A 16,664-nucleotide genomic window follows, 5' to 3' on the forward strand; every position below is an offset into this window, starting at 1 on the left:
TGTTGTTCCTTTGTAACAAGTTACTCTTAACACTTGTCTGGGCCTGCCTCCCGCCCCAGCAAGCGACAATGAGAAATGCACTAACAGTTAGAATAATATAAATAATAAATTAATCAAGTAATCAATTTTAATTAAAGTAAGGCACAGCCTTGGCATGTGAGGAAAGGCACCTGATGGAGGATTATTTAAACTGGCAGCGGAAAAAGTAACTAGAAATAGACAAAACATTTAAAGAAAAAGAAACAGGATATATTGGAACACTGACTACTTTTAACAGAACAAAATATAGCTTATGAATGACCTATATTTCATGTTGACGATATCTGTGTACTGTTTGTTGAACCCATTGCAACATCCGTTACAGCCTGGTAATCCTGGAAGAGGGATTACCTCATGTGCAGTCACTTCTCAAGGTTTCTTAATTTCCTCATGCTGAGGTTTGATGTTTTCATTGCCTTTATGTAGGTTTTGGATCAGGCCGTGGTATAATAATAGTTTGTAGTATGTAGAGCCCTTTGAGACCTCTTGTGATTAAGGGCTGAACGGATAATCATTAATTGACAACAACGAGAGTGCCATGATTATTATGAAAGTGAGAAGATGCAGGATATGAAGAATACCCACTTGTTCTAACTGAACAAAACACGAAGAAAGAGGACGCTGGTATCACATGCCAGCATGGATCAAACATTTACAATAAACTGCTTTAACGGACCAAACCATGAAATTAGGACAAGTATTAACAGGCTCACTAACTATCTGTAAGTGAACAAAAAAATGAAAGAAAACAATGTGGGATATGTTGGAACACTAACTAGCTCTTATTGAACAAAACATTAAATCACAAGAAGACATTCTCACACGTGGACAGATCAAATACATACTGTTCGAACACCATCCGTGTCCAACAGAAGATAAACATGAAACAAGACTACTCAGGATATGTTGGAACAATAACTAGCTCTAACCAAACGAATGAAAGGACGGGGATGCAGGTATCATACTCATCCCTTGATAGAACAACTCCATAATGTAGCAACACCAACCAGCTAGGGCTGATTGTATTAGAATACAACAAAACATGAAGGGAAGACAACATTCTAACTGAACAAAATATGAAAAAAAGAATGCAGGGAGCATAGTCACACGTAGATAGAAAGACTCCATGATGTTCCAAAACCACCCGGGGGTCTAACATAACATAAACATGAAAGGGAGACCGTCAATGTTTTGTTGGAGCACTAACTAGCTCCAACTAAACAAAACATGAAAATTAGATGGTGCATGGATTAAACAACTCCATAATTGTCCAACACGAAAGAGGTATAACAAAACAAATATGAAAAGAAGCAATTGCAGGATGTTTGAACACTAATTAACTTAGACCGAACAATTCCGTAATGTCCCAACACCAACCAGCTTTTACAGAACAAACACATGAAAGGTGGGCAATGCAGGATATACTGAAACACTTACTACCTCTAACTGAACCAATCACGAAAGAACAAGGATGTAGGAAACTTCCTTACGCCTTGATAGAACAACGTTATAATGTTACGACGTTAACCATCTTTAACAGAACTAAACATGAAAACAAGTAGACGCAGGATATGAAAGAATAGCAACTGGTTCTAACAAAAAACAGCACGAAAGCACAGGGATGCAGGGAAGGTACTCATGCCCTGATAGATAGATAGATAGATAGATAGATAGATAGATAGATAGATAGATAGATAGATAGATAGATAGATAGATAGATAGATAGATAGATAGATAGATAGATAGATAGATAGTACCGAGGGCTTATATCGCCGCTAACCGCTTAGATAGATACAACAACTAGATGATATGCGATCGTCAACCAGCTCTAACAGAAAAAAACATGAAAGTGTTTAAACATGGGATATGTCGGAACACCGACTCTAACTGAACAAAAACAAGTGGATCCCATATATGCAGACTTTAGACAAGGATGTATTTACAGTAAAGGATTCTGTATTGTATAGTGTTCAGAAAAAGAACAAGAAAAATTAACTAGATCTTCAGAATTCAAAGACCCTACACAGCCCTTCTACAGAATTTTAAACACAAACTATTTCTAAATAAAGTAACCTTAAAATAGGAAGATGCAGGATATGGGACACAAATGAGGTCTACTTGAACAAAACATGAAAAGCAGTAACACATAATGTGTTAGAAATGTACTCGTATCTTCAGAATTCTAGGACAACAAAACTACTCTAGCACAGGCTCGATTACACTTCTGTGTTATGGAATGTTAAAACACTAACTAGCTTTAACAGAACAAAACATCAACAGATGCATGTTTATAATATGGAAGAAGACCAAATGGTTCTAACTGAACAAAACACGAAAGGGAGGGGAATCAGGGAACATACTCAGGCGTGGATAGAACAACTAACTTGAATTTTATAGTTGATTCTCTGAGAGCGATGAAGGAATTGCATCGTCACTGTCTTGATTGATGTAGAGGAAAACTAAAGTCACGTCAGGCATTTGTCCAAATATCTCTTTGCATATTTAAAGACGGCAATGAATAAAAGATGGTGCAAATATGAAGAGATACATCAATGTTACACAAATAATTTATTGTCAACTATAAACATCGTCATCCATAAATTGTCCTTTTATGGGTTTTTTTTTTCTCAGAACAACGTATGTTAATCAGATTGGATTAAAGACACTGTATTGTTTATTGCTCTAGTTTTCTCATTAATCTTTTTTTTATTTAAATCTCAGAAGTTACTCGGTTACAAAATGAAGGAAGTAATTATAATTGATTTCTCATTGTGATATACATTAGTATTAGTAAGACAGACGGAGGAACGGACGGACAGACGGATAGATAGATGGATGGATAGATAGATAGATAGATAGATAGATAGATAGATAGATAGATAGATAGATAGATAGATAGATAGATAGATAGATAGATAGATAGATAGATAGATAGATAGATAGATAGATAGATAGATAGATAGATAGATAGATAGATAGATAGATAGATAGATAGATAGATAGATGGATAGATTTATTATATATGTATTCATTATTTTTGACATTTTTTAATTTATTTTAATTTTTTATTTTAATTTATATATATTTTTTTTCTTTTTTTGGAGGGGGGGAGATTAAGTATCCGACATTACTGAAACATTTCAAATGTGTTTGAAAAATGTACTAAACGTATAATCATCTCCTTTCAAATTAACACATTAATTTGACTGGCAAGACTTTTTCTCATTTTAGTATTTCATTTTTATTTCAACCCAAAAACTATATTGTAAAAACTAAAATTGAAAATTAAAAAAATAGCTAAATATCTGCCATCAGTCATACAAGAGATTATTGCTTATTAAGTATTATTGTATTACAGTGATATACTTTTTTTGCCATGGTATGTATGACAATAAATATTTGAGTATTTGTCTTATGTTTATAAGTAGAGCATTAAAAAAAGCATAATCATAATCATATGCACTTTATTACCCAATACTCATAAAACATCTGTTCTTCATCGTTATTATTGATACATGAACCGATAGTATTCAACTGCTTGATAAAGTGTAGCTCTAGTCTCTCCAATACTACTTTTTGAAGACGTGTTTACCAAAGCTGTATACTGTAATGTTATTGTAATAATCAACAAAAATAAAGACACACATTAGAAAAATTTGATTCTGAGGTTGTATTTTCTTCTAAATATAATCTCTCATCTCATCTCATCTCATTAGCTGCACTGCCTATCCTCAGTAGGGTCGCGGGGGTGCTGGAGCCCATCCCAGGAATCATTGGGCAGTGGGCAGGGGACACTCCTAACTAGTTGCCAGCCAATCGCAGGGCACACAGGGACAGACAACTCGCTCAGTCATTCACACCTAGGGAAAATTTGGACCGGACAATCCACCTGAAATGCATATCTTTGGAATGTGGGAGGAAACCGGAGTGCCTGGAAGAAACCCACGCAAGCACGGGGAGAACATACAAACTCTGCACAGTAAGTCCGGTAGCTGGATTTAACCCACACAGGAGGTTCCCAAGACCTTAGAACTGTGCCGCACACGCGCTAACCACTGCGCCGCCGTGCTGCCCTCTAAATATAATATGAATTCAAAATCCCCGATCCCCCCCCCCCCCAAAAAAAAAAAAAAAAACATATCTTTATTTGTCTCCAGGAGTAGAATTATATCGGTTATAGGTATCTGTACCAAAAAAAAAAAAAAACCTGACAGTGTGCATCTCTACCATCGTTACTTCACTTTGTCTGTGGTAATTTCAAAAAACGTATTACTTTCACATGTTTTGGACATATTTAACTCTGCACGCTTTTCCATTTAATAGTCGTTCACAGCAGCAAAGCGAATCTTTTCGCTGTGAAAACGTTCGTTCAGTTGGAAGTGGGGACTGTCATTAACATCGCGGGGATAATAATTAAGGCTGAGAACGATTGGGAAGAATGTTGTTCTGGCTAGCGTTAGCGTCGCGAAAATAACTGGCTCTCTGCATGGTGCTAGCACTGCCAAAATAAGCTACAGTGCGTGAAAAAGTGTTTGCCCCCTTCCTAATTTTTTTGCATATTTATCACTCACAAAGGTTTCAGATCATCAAAGTAGTTTTTATACCAGTTTTATACTCATCAGGCTACAGAATTTTTCTCCAAAAGTCTTGAGCATAATCAAGATGCTCATTGGCAAATGTGAGAGGAAGGACTCTTTGTGTTCTTTTTTGACAGCTGTGATTTTCACCATAGATGCCATTTTGGCCAGTGCCTTTCATATAGTAGAGTCATAAACACTGCCCGTAATTGAGGCCAGCTCGGATGTTTTTCTAGGTTCTTTCTTCTGTCGTCGCACTTTTGGAGTAATCTAATTTGGTAGACCACTTCTAGAATGGTTTGCAATTGTTCCCAGTTTTCTCCATTAGTAGAGCTATGATAGTGGTTTGCTTTAAGTGGCTTTGTGACCTTTTCCAGACTAAAAGTTTCAATCACTTTTTTTTCTATTTTCTCTAAAATACCTTTAGATCGTGGCATGTAAATTGTGTTCTTAAGATTTAGCCTGCTTCACTTTTAATAAAAGTGTAATTTTAATGAGTTCTTAAATTCAACAAAGGTGGTGCAAATTAATTTTGGTTGTGGCTCGTGTTATATAACTCAATTTTCCCAAAAAGGTAGTAAATTAGAGCAGGGTGTCTGTGTGATATTCAAACTATTTTGATCACCTGTCACCTTAAAAAGGGCTAATACAGCCCGGCACTGTAGCTCTACGGTTGGCGCAAGTGGAACATAAGAGTTAGCTCTCTGATTGTCGCTAGTGTCGCAACAGACCTAGCTCTTTGGTTGGCGCCAGCGTCGCAAAAGATCTTGCTCTATGGTTGACATTAGTATCGCAAAAAAACAACCTGTCTGTTTGGCGCTAGCATCATAAAACCGCTAGCTCTCTGGTTGGCACTATCATTGTGAATGAGCTAGTTCTCTGGTTGGAGCTAGCATCTCAAGACAGCTAGTTCTCTGGTTGGCGTTAGCAATGCAACAGAGCTAGCATTCTGAATGGATCTAAAATTGCAAATGAGCTAGCGTTCTACTTGGCGCTAGCATTGCAAAACAGCTAGCTTTCTGGTAGGCACTAACATCCCAAATAAGCTAGTTTTTTGGTTGAAAAACCAGAGTCGAAAAATAATTAGCTCTCTAGTTGCCAATAGCATCTGAGGAAAGCTACCTCTATGGTTGATGCTAGCGTCGCAAAATAGCTAGCCCACTAGTTGCCACTAACATCGGGAACGAGCTAGCGCTCTGGTTGGCGCTAGCATCTCAAGACAGCTAGCTCCCTGGTTGGCACTTAAATCGCAAAACAGCTAGCTTTCTGTTTGGGGCTAGTGTCACAAAAAGATCTGGCTCTCTTGTTGGTGCTAGCGTTGCAAAGTAGCTAGCTCTCCGGTTGGCGCCAGCATCGCAAAATAAGCTAAGTCTCTGATTGTCGCTTTTCTCCTCTTTTTAAGATTCTGTGGAAGAATGCCCCAGCAGCTGCTTCGGGAATGGCGACTGCGTGGCGGGAACTTGCCGCTGTTTCCTAGGCTTCAACGGACCAGATTGTGGGCGAGGTAAATGTGGCCTTTTTTAAAATGTGTGTCAGAAAATTTGTGTGGTTTTACATAAGACAAACAACCTAAAATTGGATCCCTGGTTGAAACCAAAACAACTTTGGTGTGGGGGTTAAATCAAAATCTCACTGGTGCTGAGGGTTGGACTGCTAATATAAAAATACATTGGAGCCAAGCAAGATCGTGTTTTATTTTGAAAAATGAAGGTTAAGCCTTTGACTTTTTACTTTTTTTTATAATAGACTCGTAATGATGTCTTAGCGCTCTTGGTTGATTAGCATATTTTCCCTTCCGCCGGCGCGTTTATTCAAATATTGTGTCGGATAGAAAGGTTACTAATGATGCTATTCATCAAGGATTTGTTTACTAATTGCAAAACAATGATTTTGATATTCATATTACATCGAGCAATTTTATTAGCATCTCCTTTAAATTCAGGTTGATTTAACACTTCAATTGCAGAAATTTCTTGCCGCATGTGTCCTTTTGTCTATTTGCCATGCGTGTGCGTTCCGGGGACAGAATCCATATAGTATGGGTAATGTAATTTAAGTTAAAAGACGAGTGATTTCTATTTTAATATAATGGCCGATTGCAGAAACCTCACACCAAAACTACAAAATTTGTTCAAAAATGGACTGATCCATTACTTCAATCCAACTCGGACCAACTTAGGGTCAAAAATGAATTATTCTAATACTTAGACAATTAAACAATCAAATTGGATAAAAACATGTAATTTTCCCATAATATCAACTCACTCAATTTTTTCACAAATGATTGAAAATAACCCTATATTTTTAAAAATGGACTGGTCTACTACTAAGCTCAAGCAGCCTACATAGGTAATATGGACTGATCCAATACCTCAGTCATATAACCCAAATTGAGTCAAAAATCGACTTTGATCAAAGAACCTGAAATGGCTGATTACTTTGATCAAATTACCCAAAAGGTTTAAAAAATGGACTGATACATTACTTTGACCAAATAACCCAAACTTTGGCAATAAAAAAAAAATCTTGAGTCATCATGTACGACCATTTTATATGGAAAAGATTAATATTGCATTGATGTATTTTCCGAACTATGAATTGCACTGGATTGAAAAAAATATATTAAAAGTGATACGTGTGAAGAAAACACTAAATTTGATTTACCTATGGTGTGAAATGAGCTGGGCGAGTGGAGTAGTGAGTGGATGCAAAGCGGACGGCAGATTAAAACAGGTTTTAAAACTTCCACTTTAGATGATTTTCAATCTGAATACTTTGTTTCGATCATCGACTGGTTCCAACAATGCGACAATATGTTTCCATGGTTATCATGTTTTTGCTTGTCCCTTAAGCATCACTGGACCCATAGCAAATAAATACAGTACAAAAAAAATGCAGAATTGTATTGCAGACTCGCAAATATGTCACACATGAGATTCTGAACTGAATGAAGAGAAAGGACTTGCAGTTCAGGCAAATGCATATTGGGTTTTTTTATGAAGCCCTGATGCGAACTAATAAGAAAACAGAATTTTTATAATGCCAACTCATGGCAGACAGGCATCTAATATGAATGACTACGCCAAGTTGTTGATGTCGTATAGGGAGGAAAATTGCAAAAAGAGTAGCCGAAAAAACATCTTATTCAACACCGTAAAGTGAAAATATCATAAGGTGGGATCACTGTATCCCGGGGTCTTCCGTATCAACCCTTTTTCCCTAAATAAGCGGTCCACGAAAACTTGACATAGTTGTTTAATTTCACACTTGACGGGCTGGGCGAACACTCTAGATGGTCCATTTGGAAACATCTCACTCGTAAGCCACTTTGTAATAAATTATCTACGGTCCGAACTCTCCGATTCCACTTAATTAACTGTATTTTTTTTATTCCTAGCCGCCTGTCCTGTGCTGTGCAGCGGCAACGGTCAGTACCTGAAAGGCCGCTGCATGTGCCACAGCGGCTGGAAAGGTTCAGAATGTGACGTACCAACCGACCAATGCGTAGATGTGGCCTGCAGCCAGCACGGCACTTGCATCGTGGGAACTTGCATCTGTAACCCGGGGTACAAGGGCGAAAACTGCGAAGAAGGTAAGGACTAAGTTGGATGAATTTTGCATGATAAACAATGAGAAAGTATGGAAATGGAAAACCAATACAGCGAAATGGAGACTATAGAGAAGCATTTCAAACAAATTTTAACGCAAGGGCCATTTGTTGAAAATACTTTCTCATAGGCGCCTTACTAGTAAATTAATGGCATAAAAAGTGTTCATAAGCTGGAGGAATGGGTATCTTTACAGAGCCTCACAATTAAACTGTGATCAGATTTAAGATTTGATTGTAAAATAATTATTGATAGTTTTTTCTCCTCAATATTGTTTTTCCTGCACTATGATTTAATCTCCTGTAGTGATTGTCAACTGTGCATTTGTATTCAAGGAAGCAAAAAAAAAAAATTTGTTCATTTCCACTCCAGTTTATTTCACTCTGGTAAACTTGTGCAGACTGGAAAGTGACAAAAATTGTATACAAACACTAATTTGAATGTTTTACTTCATAATGTAAATGAATTTCTGCTACGTTTACCTGAATATGGGAACGTCGCTGTTAGATTTCACATTTATCATTGAAAGGAGCTAAAGCTTCTTTAAACTTTAAACGACCAGGTACTGTAAATGCACCCACTGCTGCAACATTACTGAACGTACCCCCTCAGTGAATTGTCCTAAGGGGAACAAATAAATTGAATTATTATCATCAATATTTCTGCTTTTTTATTTTATATTTTTCTGAAAAATGTTTTCCTTATTTTGGGAACTTCACTGTTAGATTTCATATCTAATTTAGAAAGGTAAAGCTTCTCTAAACTTCTGCAAGACACCCACTGGCAGGAACCAGAACAGGATCAGGACCCAATCGCGTGACGTTCTCACGCAAGCCTTTTATTTGATGGGAAATGGGGAGTCATGCACGTTAGGCAGCCGGTCTGGCGTGGAAGGACAGGAAGCCAGAGACCGACGAGACCCATTCCAATTGCCAAAGTTGATATTGGAGAGATGGGGTCGATACTGGACAAGAAGGGACAGACAGGATTGACAACGAATCAGGATATCGGTAATTAACAGGCGAAACTAGATGGGAACGAAAACTGAAGAAAATAATAAGCAGGACCAAAATAGACATAAAACAAAACTGGAACTCGAAATTAAACAGGACAAAAATAAATGGGAACAATACCGGACTGAAGATATCAACAGGAAAACAGGATCGAGTCAGAACCCACATCTTGTGGGGCAGAAGTTAGTTTGATGGACTGACAAAAAAACAAGAGAGCGCTGAGCTTAATATAGAAAGAAAGCTAATCTCTCAACGAGCCGCAGCTGGCACCAAATGGGCAGGGCCAATTGGGAACCATGGCAACCGTGACACACACGTGCTATTCCTTTTATATTTTGTATTTTCCATATTGCCTAAACGGTGCATACGTGATTTCTATTTTAAGTATAATAATGTTAGGATGGGTTTCATCAATTTTCTCTGGTTGATTAATGGCAGTCAGCAAAAAGAGTTAAAGTAAATGCTTTGCGAGCAGCACCTGGCTTAGCGCCAAAGCTAAACAATTCTGTTGAAGTTTTCATTACAAAATATTCCGTGCAATGTAAAGTACAGAAAAAGACTGTATATTTCACAATTGTGCTTTCAAAATGGCTGAAAAATATGTTGTTGCAAGGAAAGCTCACAACACTCAATTTTTATTTTTATTTTTAAATTCATTTTTGTTTGTAAACAAAAATGTTGCATACAAAATATAAAAATTCAGAAAGTAATAATATGACTGGGAAATCTTTTTTCTCATTTTAGTATTATTTTTATTCATTTTACAAAAGAAAGTATCCTAAGATATATTGCAAAATGAAATTTTTTTTAATGCCAAAATATAGATATATACAATGCAAATGTCCAGTGAAAACATTTACTAAAATGATCATCTTTCAAGTTAATACATTTGGCAGAAGTTTTCTGAATTGTGTATAATTAGTTTTGTATTTAACGAAAATATCTTGCAAATATCTAAAAATAATACATGGATACATTTGGAATGAGGAGGGAACTAATGGAGGACGTTATCGGAGGAGAAGCTTGAACTCTGTGGCTGAACGTTTTCAGGAAGCTAAACGACTCAGCAGCGGAGTATTTATGGTGGTGGTGGTGGCTAACCGTCAGCTAATAAACATACCCAAAATTAAAAAGAAAAGAAAAATCAAATCAAATATTTGTTATCAATATCGGATTTATTTGCCATGGTGAAGGTAGCAAAACAATGGTTGTCCTGCATACTTACTTTGTACTATCACAAAGTGTGTGGTTGGTTGGTGTCAGGCTCATCATATTTGTGACAAGTGCCATAAAACACCAACCTGGCTGCTCGGTCATCAATGAACAATATCACGGTTATATCCATAATGTCTGTGATTGGCAGCTACTGACTGACCGCATTAATAACAAATCGGCGTATTGTGTCGCCGGACGGAGACCGATAGCAATCCGGCGGCGGGAAGATAAGAGCTGGGCGGCCATTGTGTTTCGAAGTTCTCATTTCAGAATGAAAAATGGCACTATGGTGTTTGATAAATGGGGGTGCGCGTCATCGACGGGCCCCTCATTCTATTTTGGGGCTTGGGGTGTCAGCGGTTAGCGGCGGGATGAAATCCAAGGAGGGGGAAAGCGGCCTCAAACATTTTTACCTTTCTTGACGTCGACCTTCAGCCGGCCGTGATTAATTGCCAGGCGACTTACTTGTCAGTTGGTGCTCACATTTTGGAGGGTGACACCCCCACCAACCATCTGGACACATGCCAAAGTTGCGCTTTGTTGTAGCACCGACGTCTTTATGTTCAGGTTATGTCAATTTAAATGAGGACAGCGCTGACGCCGCAAGCACCCTTTTCTCACGTTGCCATCTGTGTGAGGCATTCAGGGGACAAAATATTCACATGCAATGTAATTAAAATTAAAAGACAGGGGGTTGCTCTGTTAATGTAATGGAGGGATTGCAGAAACTTCTGTGCAAAAGACATGGTCATAAATAACCTAATTTGGGTCAAAATTGACTACTCCACAACTTCCAGAAAAAAAAAGAAATTGGGCCAAAAATGAATTGGTCTGCTACTTGGATTAATTCACCAAAATCGCTTAAAAATGGACTGATTGATTACTTCAATCAAGTAGCAGAAATTAGGGCACACATGGACTAATTTTAATCAAATAACCCTTTGTCAAAAATAAACAAATGCCCGTATTTCATGAAATAACCCACATTGGTAAATTAATAGACCGGTCCACTACTTTGATAAAATAATTATTTTGACAAAAAAAATAATCTGGGTCGAATATGGTCTTGTCCACTAAAATCAAAATAACATTAAAAAATGGACTTACACTCATTTCATCCAATAGCGCAAATTGTATTAAAGAATGGACTGATACACTATTTGGTTCAAATTGCCCAATTTTGGTGTAAAACGAACACATCCATTACTTTCACAAATAACCCAAATTTGGTTCAATGTGGACATAGACACTACTTTGATCAAATGGTCTGGATTGGGTAATAAATGGACTGATCCATTACTTCAATCAAATGACCCAAATTTGGTCAAGAAAGAAGTCGTCCATCACTTCGACTAAATAACCCTAGAGCCTAAAAGAATTAAAAATGGAATGGTCTATTACTTGGATCAAAAAAACCAAAACCTTTGATCCTTTACTTCAATTAAATAACACAAACAGGGCCAACCATTGACCACCCCTCTTCTTTTTTTTTCCAAGTAAACCCAATAATGTCAAAGATAGATTGATCTACTGTTTCAATCAAATAACCCAATTTTGTCCAGAAAAGACCTATCCACTACTTTGATTAAATAACCCAAAGAGTTTAAAAATGGACCGATCCTTTATTTCTGTTAAATTGCCTATATGGGTCAAAAACATGTCCACTACTTTGATTAAATAACCCAAATTGGGTCAAAAAAGATACTGGTCCACTGCTTTAGCCAAATAACCCAAAATAGATAAAACATGAACAGAGCCACGACAATGATCAAATACCGAATTGTGTCTGCCCCAAAATACTGCACAACACTCACAGGCACAGCATGGCGACATACTTACACGCATGTGAGACCAAATTTACAAGTGCTCCAAAAAATGGTCACATAACACACGGGTATTAAGCTCATGCTAGAGTTTTCCACAAACAATTATGCGACCAAATCCCGTGCTGTGCGACTAACTAAATATTTTAGTCGTATCCAAGCTGAAAGTCTTGCTCAAAATACTTAAGCTAGGTCTTAGTTTTCTACATCTCTCTGCACTTTTTTTCTAGTGGACTGCCTGGACCCAACGTGTTCAGGACGGGGGGTTTGCGTCCAGGGCGAGTGCCATTGCTTTGTGGGCTGGGGGGGGCAGGCCTGCGAGACCCCCAAAGCCTCCTGCATGGATCAGTGCTCCGGACACGGAACCTTCTTGCCCGAAGCCAGGACTTGCACCTGTGACGCCAATTGGACTGGTCACGACTGCGCCACTGGTGAGTTTGATAAGAAGAACAAAGTTAGCATTAGCATTCATTTACAAACATTCTCACCTTAGCTGGGGGATTGGGGGTCTTTTTGGAGGTTCAAAAGTAAATATGATTTGGGAAATGTCTTACATTTTGTTTACCAGTCTTACATTTAACTCTCAAATGTCCCAATTTTGTCCCTGTTTTATCTGTGTGATAGAGCTAATAACTGTATATTAAGTGAACTAACAAAAGTTGGGAACATTGTATTGTAGAATTCTTTTTCATTTTCTCTGACTTAATCGATCCTTGACCGATAAATGATGATGGTTTTTGAAAATGCAGCAATATGTTGGCACTTCACGTCGTCAGTCTCTAACTCACTGCCATTGTCAATGTAACTTTGGGATGGAAACTGTAATTTGTTCTTGTCTTATGCAGTTATCCTTAGTTATTCTGACAGATTATTTTGCATTATTTCATGGATGTATGCCGGAATTGGTGCAAGATAGGTGCAGTTTAAAATTTATTTTGAAGTGGTTTTGAAAGGGTCCTAAAAAGTCTTACATTTGATTGGAAATATCCCAGGGGAACCCTTTATCTGTTATGGAAAGGAGCTAAAGCTTACCTAAACTTCTGCAAAGACATCCTGGTGCTATATTTTTATTGTATTTTTTTCTATTGCTTTAAACTGTGATGCTCATGTTCGGTCAAGTAACAATGGAATGGGTTTCCCCAGTGATCTCTGGTTGATTAACGGTAGTCAGCAAATACAGCTACAGTGGGTCTTTTGCGAGTGGCGCCTGGCTTTCATCCAGTGGACATATTTAAAACTGCAGGCCATTGTCTTATTCTTATGTTGTGCTTCTCACAGTATTGTCTTGCAAGCCACATAAAGTAATGTGGCGGACCACATTTGACCCATGGGCCATGTGTTTAAAACATGTGCCTTGAACCGGCGTGCAGGGAGGCAATTTTAAACTTTTTTTTTTTTGTCAGCGGTTTTTTTTTGGGGGTATACATCAACTGACAACAACCTTGACATTTTTGTCAGCTCTTATTAACGCGTTGGCGTGTCTTGATTCGATATATTTTTCCGAGTAATTGCTAGTTGGCTATAAAGAAAACAGATTGCAGTGGAGACTGTGTTTTATATGTTCTTGTTTTCTTTTCTTTTTTTAATGGTTTTTACCTTTGTGTTGGCTTAATAGAGCTGTCTGATTTTTCCTTAAAGTGACAGTGTGTATTATTTAGCGACCGTTGGTGTTGATCAATTAAATATAACACTATTGATTCAAATAATAAGCAAAACCCTATAAACATTCTCATAAACATGACTAGTAGGTTTAGAAATTGGTCATCATACCACACACTGCTTAATAAATTAACATAATTGGCCGTCATCGTGCTACTATAGAAGCTCTAATGAACATTTTGCCAAGTTAGCTTGTCCCAATGGAACACAGTTGTGTCCTGCATGTGATGGTTGCCGAATCCTGTCATTCAATGACTTTTTCCCTTCATGTTAGCCACTGGCAGCAAGCTTCAGCCTGCAGCCAATTGTAAATATTAGTGTCTCCTGCTTTGTCCCTTATTGTCTTCTACCTTGCCCACAGCTGAACATGCAAGCAATTATTGATAAGGTACATTATTCAGGATTGATCCACTTTTTTCCCTGTTTCCTTTTCAAGTCACTCATGCTCGCCACTTGGCTGCAGGTTAAGGCTCGCCACAAGCAACTATTTTTATTGTTAGCTGTCCTAGCATGGCTGACTCTGCTATGAGTGTGTGTGCGTGTGTGTGTGTGTGTTAGTGTGTGTCTGTGTGTGTGTGTGTGTGTGTGTGTGTGTGTGTGTGTGTGTGTGTGTGTGTGTGTGTGTGTGTGTGTGTGTGTGTGTGTGTGTTAGTGTGTGTGTGTAAATGCCTAAAGTGTGTGAAGTGTATTGTAAAGCACGTTGGAGGTCCTCAGTGACTGGTAAAGTGTTATATACAGTAAATGTAGTCCATGTACTGCTCCTGCTTCATCGTCCAGTGTCAGACGCTTTCCACACTTGGCTAAATAAGTGAACGTCGCTCAGTTCTGTAATACATATTTTTTCCACATTTTTTGCTCACTAGCCCTGGTTATGGCTCATTGCTGGCTACTATGTTTAATGTTAGCGGCTCCTTCTTCATCTTTCAGTGTCCCTCACCTTCACCTACCACATCTTCTTTTGAAAATAAATGCCGCTTAGTTCTGTGATTTCTTTACTAGCCACTCATATTATCAACTATGCTGCAGGCTCCGACTCGCCGGTAAACCACCATATTTATTGTTAACGCTTCCTGTGTTACTTGTCTTCCAAAGTTGCTCATGCAAGCTAATGTCACTTGGTTCCATAAATCAGCTGAGGCATTAGAGCCTCCCCTTTTTCCATAGTTTCCTTCTTTAGCCACGCATGTAGATGAGTTTTGTGATTCAGTTGTCATGCTTCTCACAAATGTTGAAAAATGTATTAAATGTATTTTGTTGTTCTCAACGACAATAACAATTATTTAATTCAATTACTTTGCTCATTACAATATTTCTAATTCTTTGAAATAGTATCTGTTCTAAGCTACAGGGAACATTTGTGGTGAATTAATACACGCTGTCTCTTTCGGAGCTTGTCAAGATCTTTTCATTTGACTGCAAAAGTAATTTCCTTGGCAAATCAACGCATTTTCTGACCATATTTCCCTGGCGGATTACAATCTCGTTCAGATAAACACCATCCTTCGATTGCTTCCACTCAGACAGCAATTTGTTTTTCCCCGAGATGACAATCTCTAGAAGATGCCTCGGATATTCCGAGCAGTGCCTTAAAGAGGTAATCCGGCGGGGTTATTTTGTTTTCGTATGGAGTAGCGAGCTCTGTAAATGATGATGAGTTTGCAGTTTATCCCGCTTTATCCTGTTTATTGTCAGAAGTTCTTGTAATGCTTCGCTAAGCTACAGGACGAGTCTCAATAAATTCAGTGCCTTAATGCGTCCGAAGGATTAGATTGTCTTGCTGTGCGGTTCCTGAGGAGTCTTAAGCCGGGCCTGCGGTATGCATGCTCGTTTATATTTGTTGGCCACAACATAACGTGATCCAATTGGAAAAACAGTCTCCTGGTATTGTATTCCTTGTTTATCATGGTTGAAGGGCCAGAAGCCCCCACAATACGAAAAGATCCACCAAGTAGCCCATCTTTTTCTGACAAGCGCTCTGTCACCCTGTGTTCGCTGTAACAGTCAACTGGGGATAATGGATCGTGGCAAGAACACGGCATTTCATTTTAAGCATAATGAACGAGAAAAAATAAAATCTCATCACTCATGACAAAAAAATTGCTCTCAGCCCCCGCTTTCAGCAATATTCGACCAGGGATTATGGATTGCAGCCAAAGCAGTACAGTTAATTTTTGAAAGGGCCACAATGGCACGCTTTACCGGCCCGAACGAGAAGAAAAAAAAAGCACTCTGCCGGCATTTGCTCTCAGAAATAATTAACCTTCGATAGAAGAACAAGGCCACAACAGTGTGTTTTATTTTAGCCTGTCCCTTAAGCAGCGATATGTCATTAGAAAAAATGGATCGCTTCAGCATAAGTGCTGTTCCTTTTTGGCGGAAAAAAAACGACAAAAAAAGAGCTGCCAGGGCTGCTAAAAGGGCCTTGGCCGGTCATCCCAGAAATTTGGGAGGATAATAGATTGCTGGGAAAAAAAAGTACTGGAAAAAAAAAGAGCCAGCAAAAGTGGGTTGGCCGGTCCTCACTTGACGCAATTGAGGATAATGGATTGTGGGGGCACGAGTGAAGTTCACTTTTTGTGTTACTCAATGGTCAAAAAAGGCGCCAATCCTGACAAAATGTGCTCTGCCGATTAAGGAATAGTGGAATATTTTCCTATCCACAATGCATTCACACCGCGAAGAACAATGCAAAAAGTGGACGTCTAAAATGCACCGCACTGTTCCTAGTCA

The 16,664-nt window shown here is 38.3% G+C and overlaps 1 protein-coding gene across 3 annotated transcripts in view; it reads left to right on the top strand.

Moving 5' to 3' along the window:
* The window catches only part of tenm4 (teneurin transmembrane protein 4), a 287,914-nt gene that overhangs the window by 157,130 nt on the left and 114,120 nt on the right, over positions 1-16,664 (top strand). For all 3 annotated transcript variants that reach the window (XM_088346405.1, XM_088346406.1, XM_088346404.1), the window contains 3 exons: positions 6,019-6,120; positions 8,014-8,208; positions 12,506-12,706. In XM_088346405.1, coding sequence (XP_088202531.1) covers positions 6,019-6,120; positions 8,014-8,208; positions 12,506-12,706 — 498 coding nt within the window. The remainder of the gene's footprint in view (positions 1-6,018; positions 6,121-8,013; positions 8,209-12,505; positions 12,707-16,664) is intronic.

The sequence above is a fragment of the Urocampus carinirostris genome, chromosome 10 (genome assembly GCF_059441175.1).
Source record: "Urocampus carinirostris isolate Australia breed hairy pipefish chromosome 10, RoL_Ucar_1.0, whole genome shotgun sequence".
In the NCBI taxonomy this organism is placed as follows: Eukaryota; Metazoa; Chordata; class Actinopteri; order Syngnathiformes; family Syngnathidae; genus Urocampus; species Urocampus carinirostris.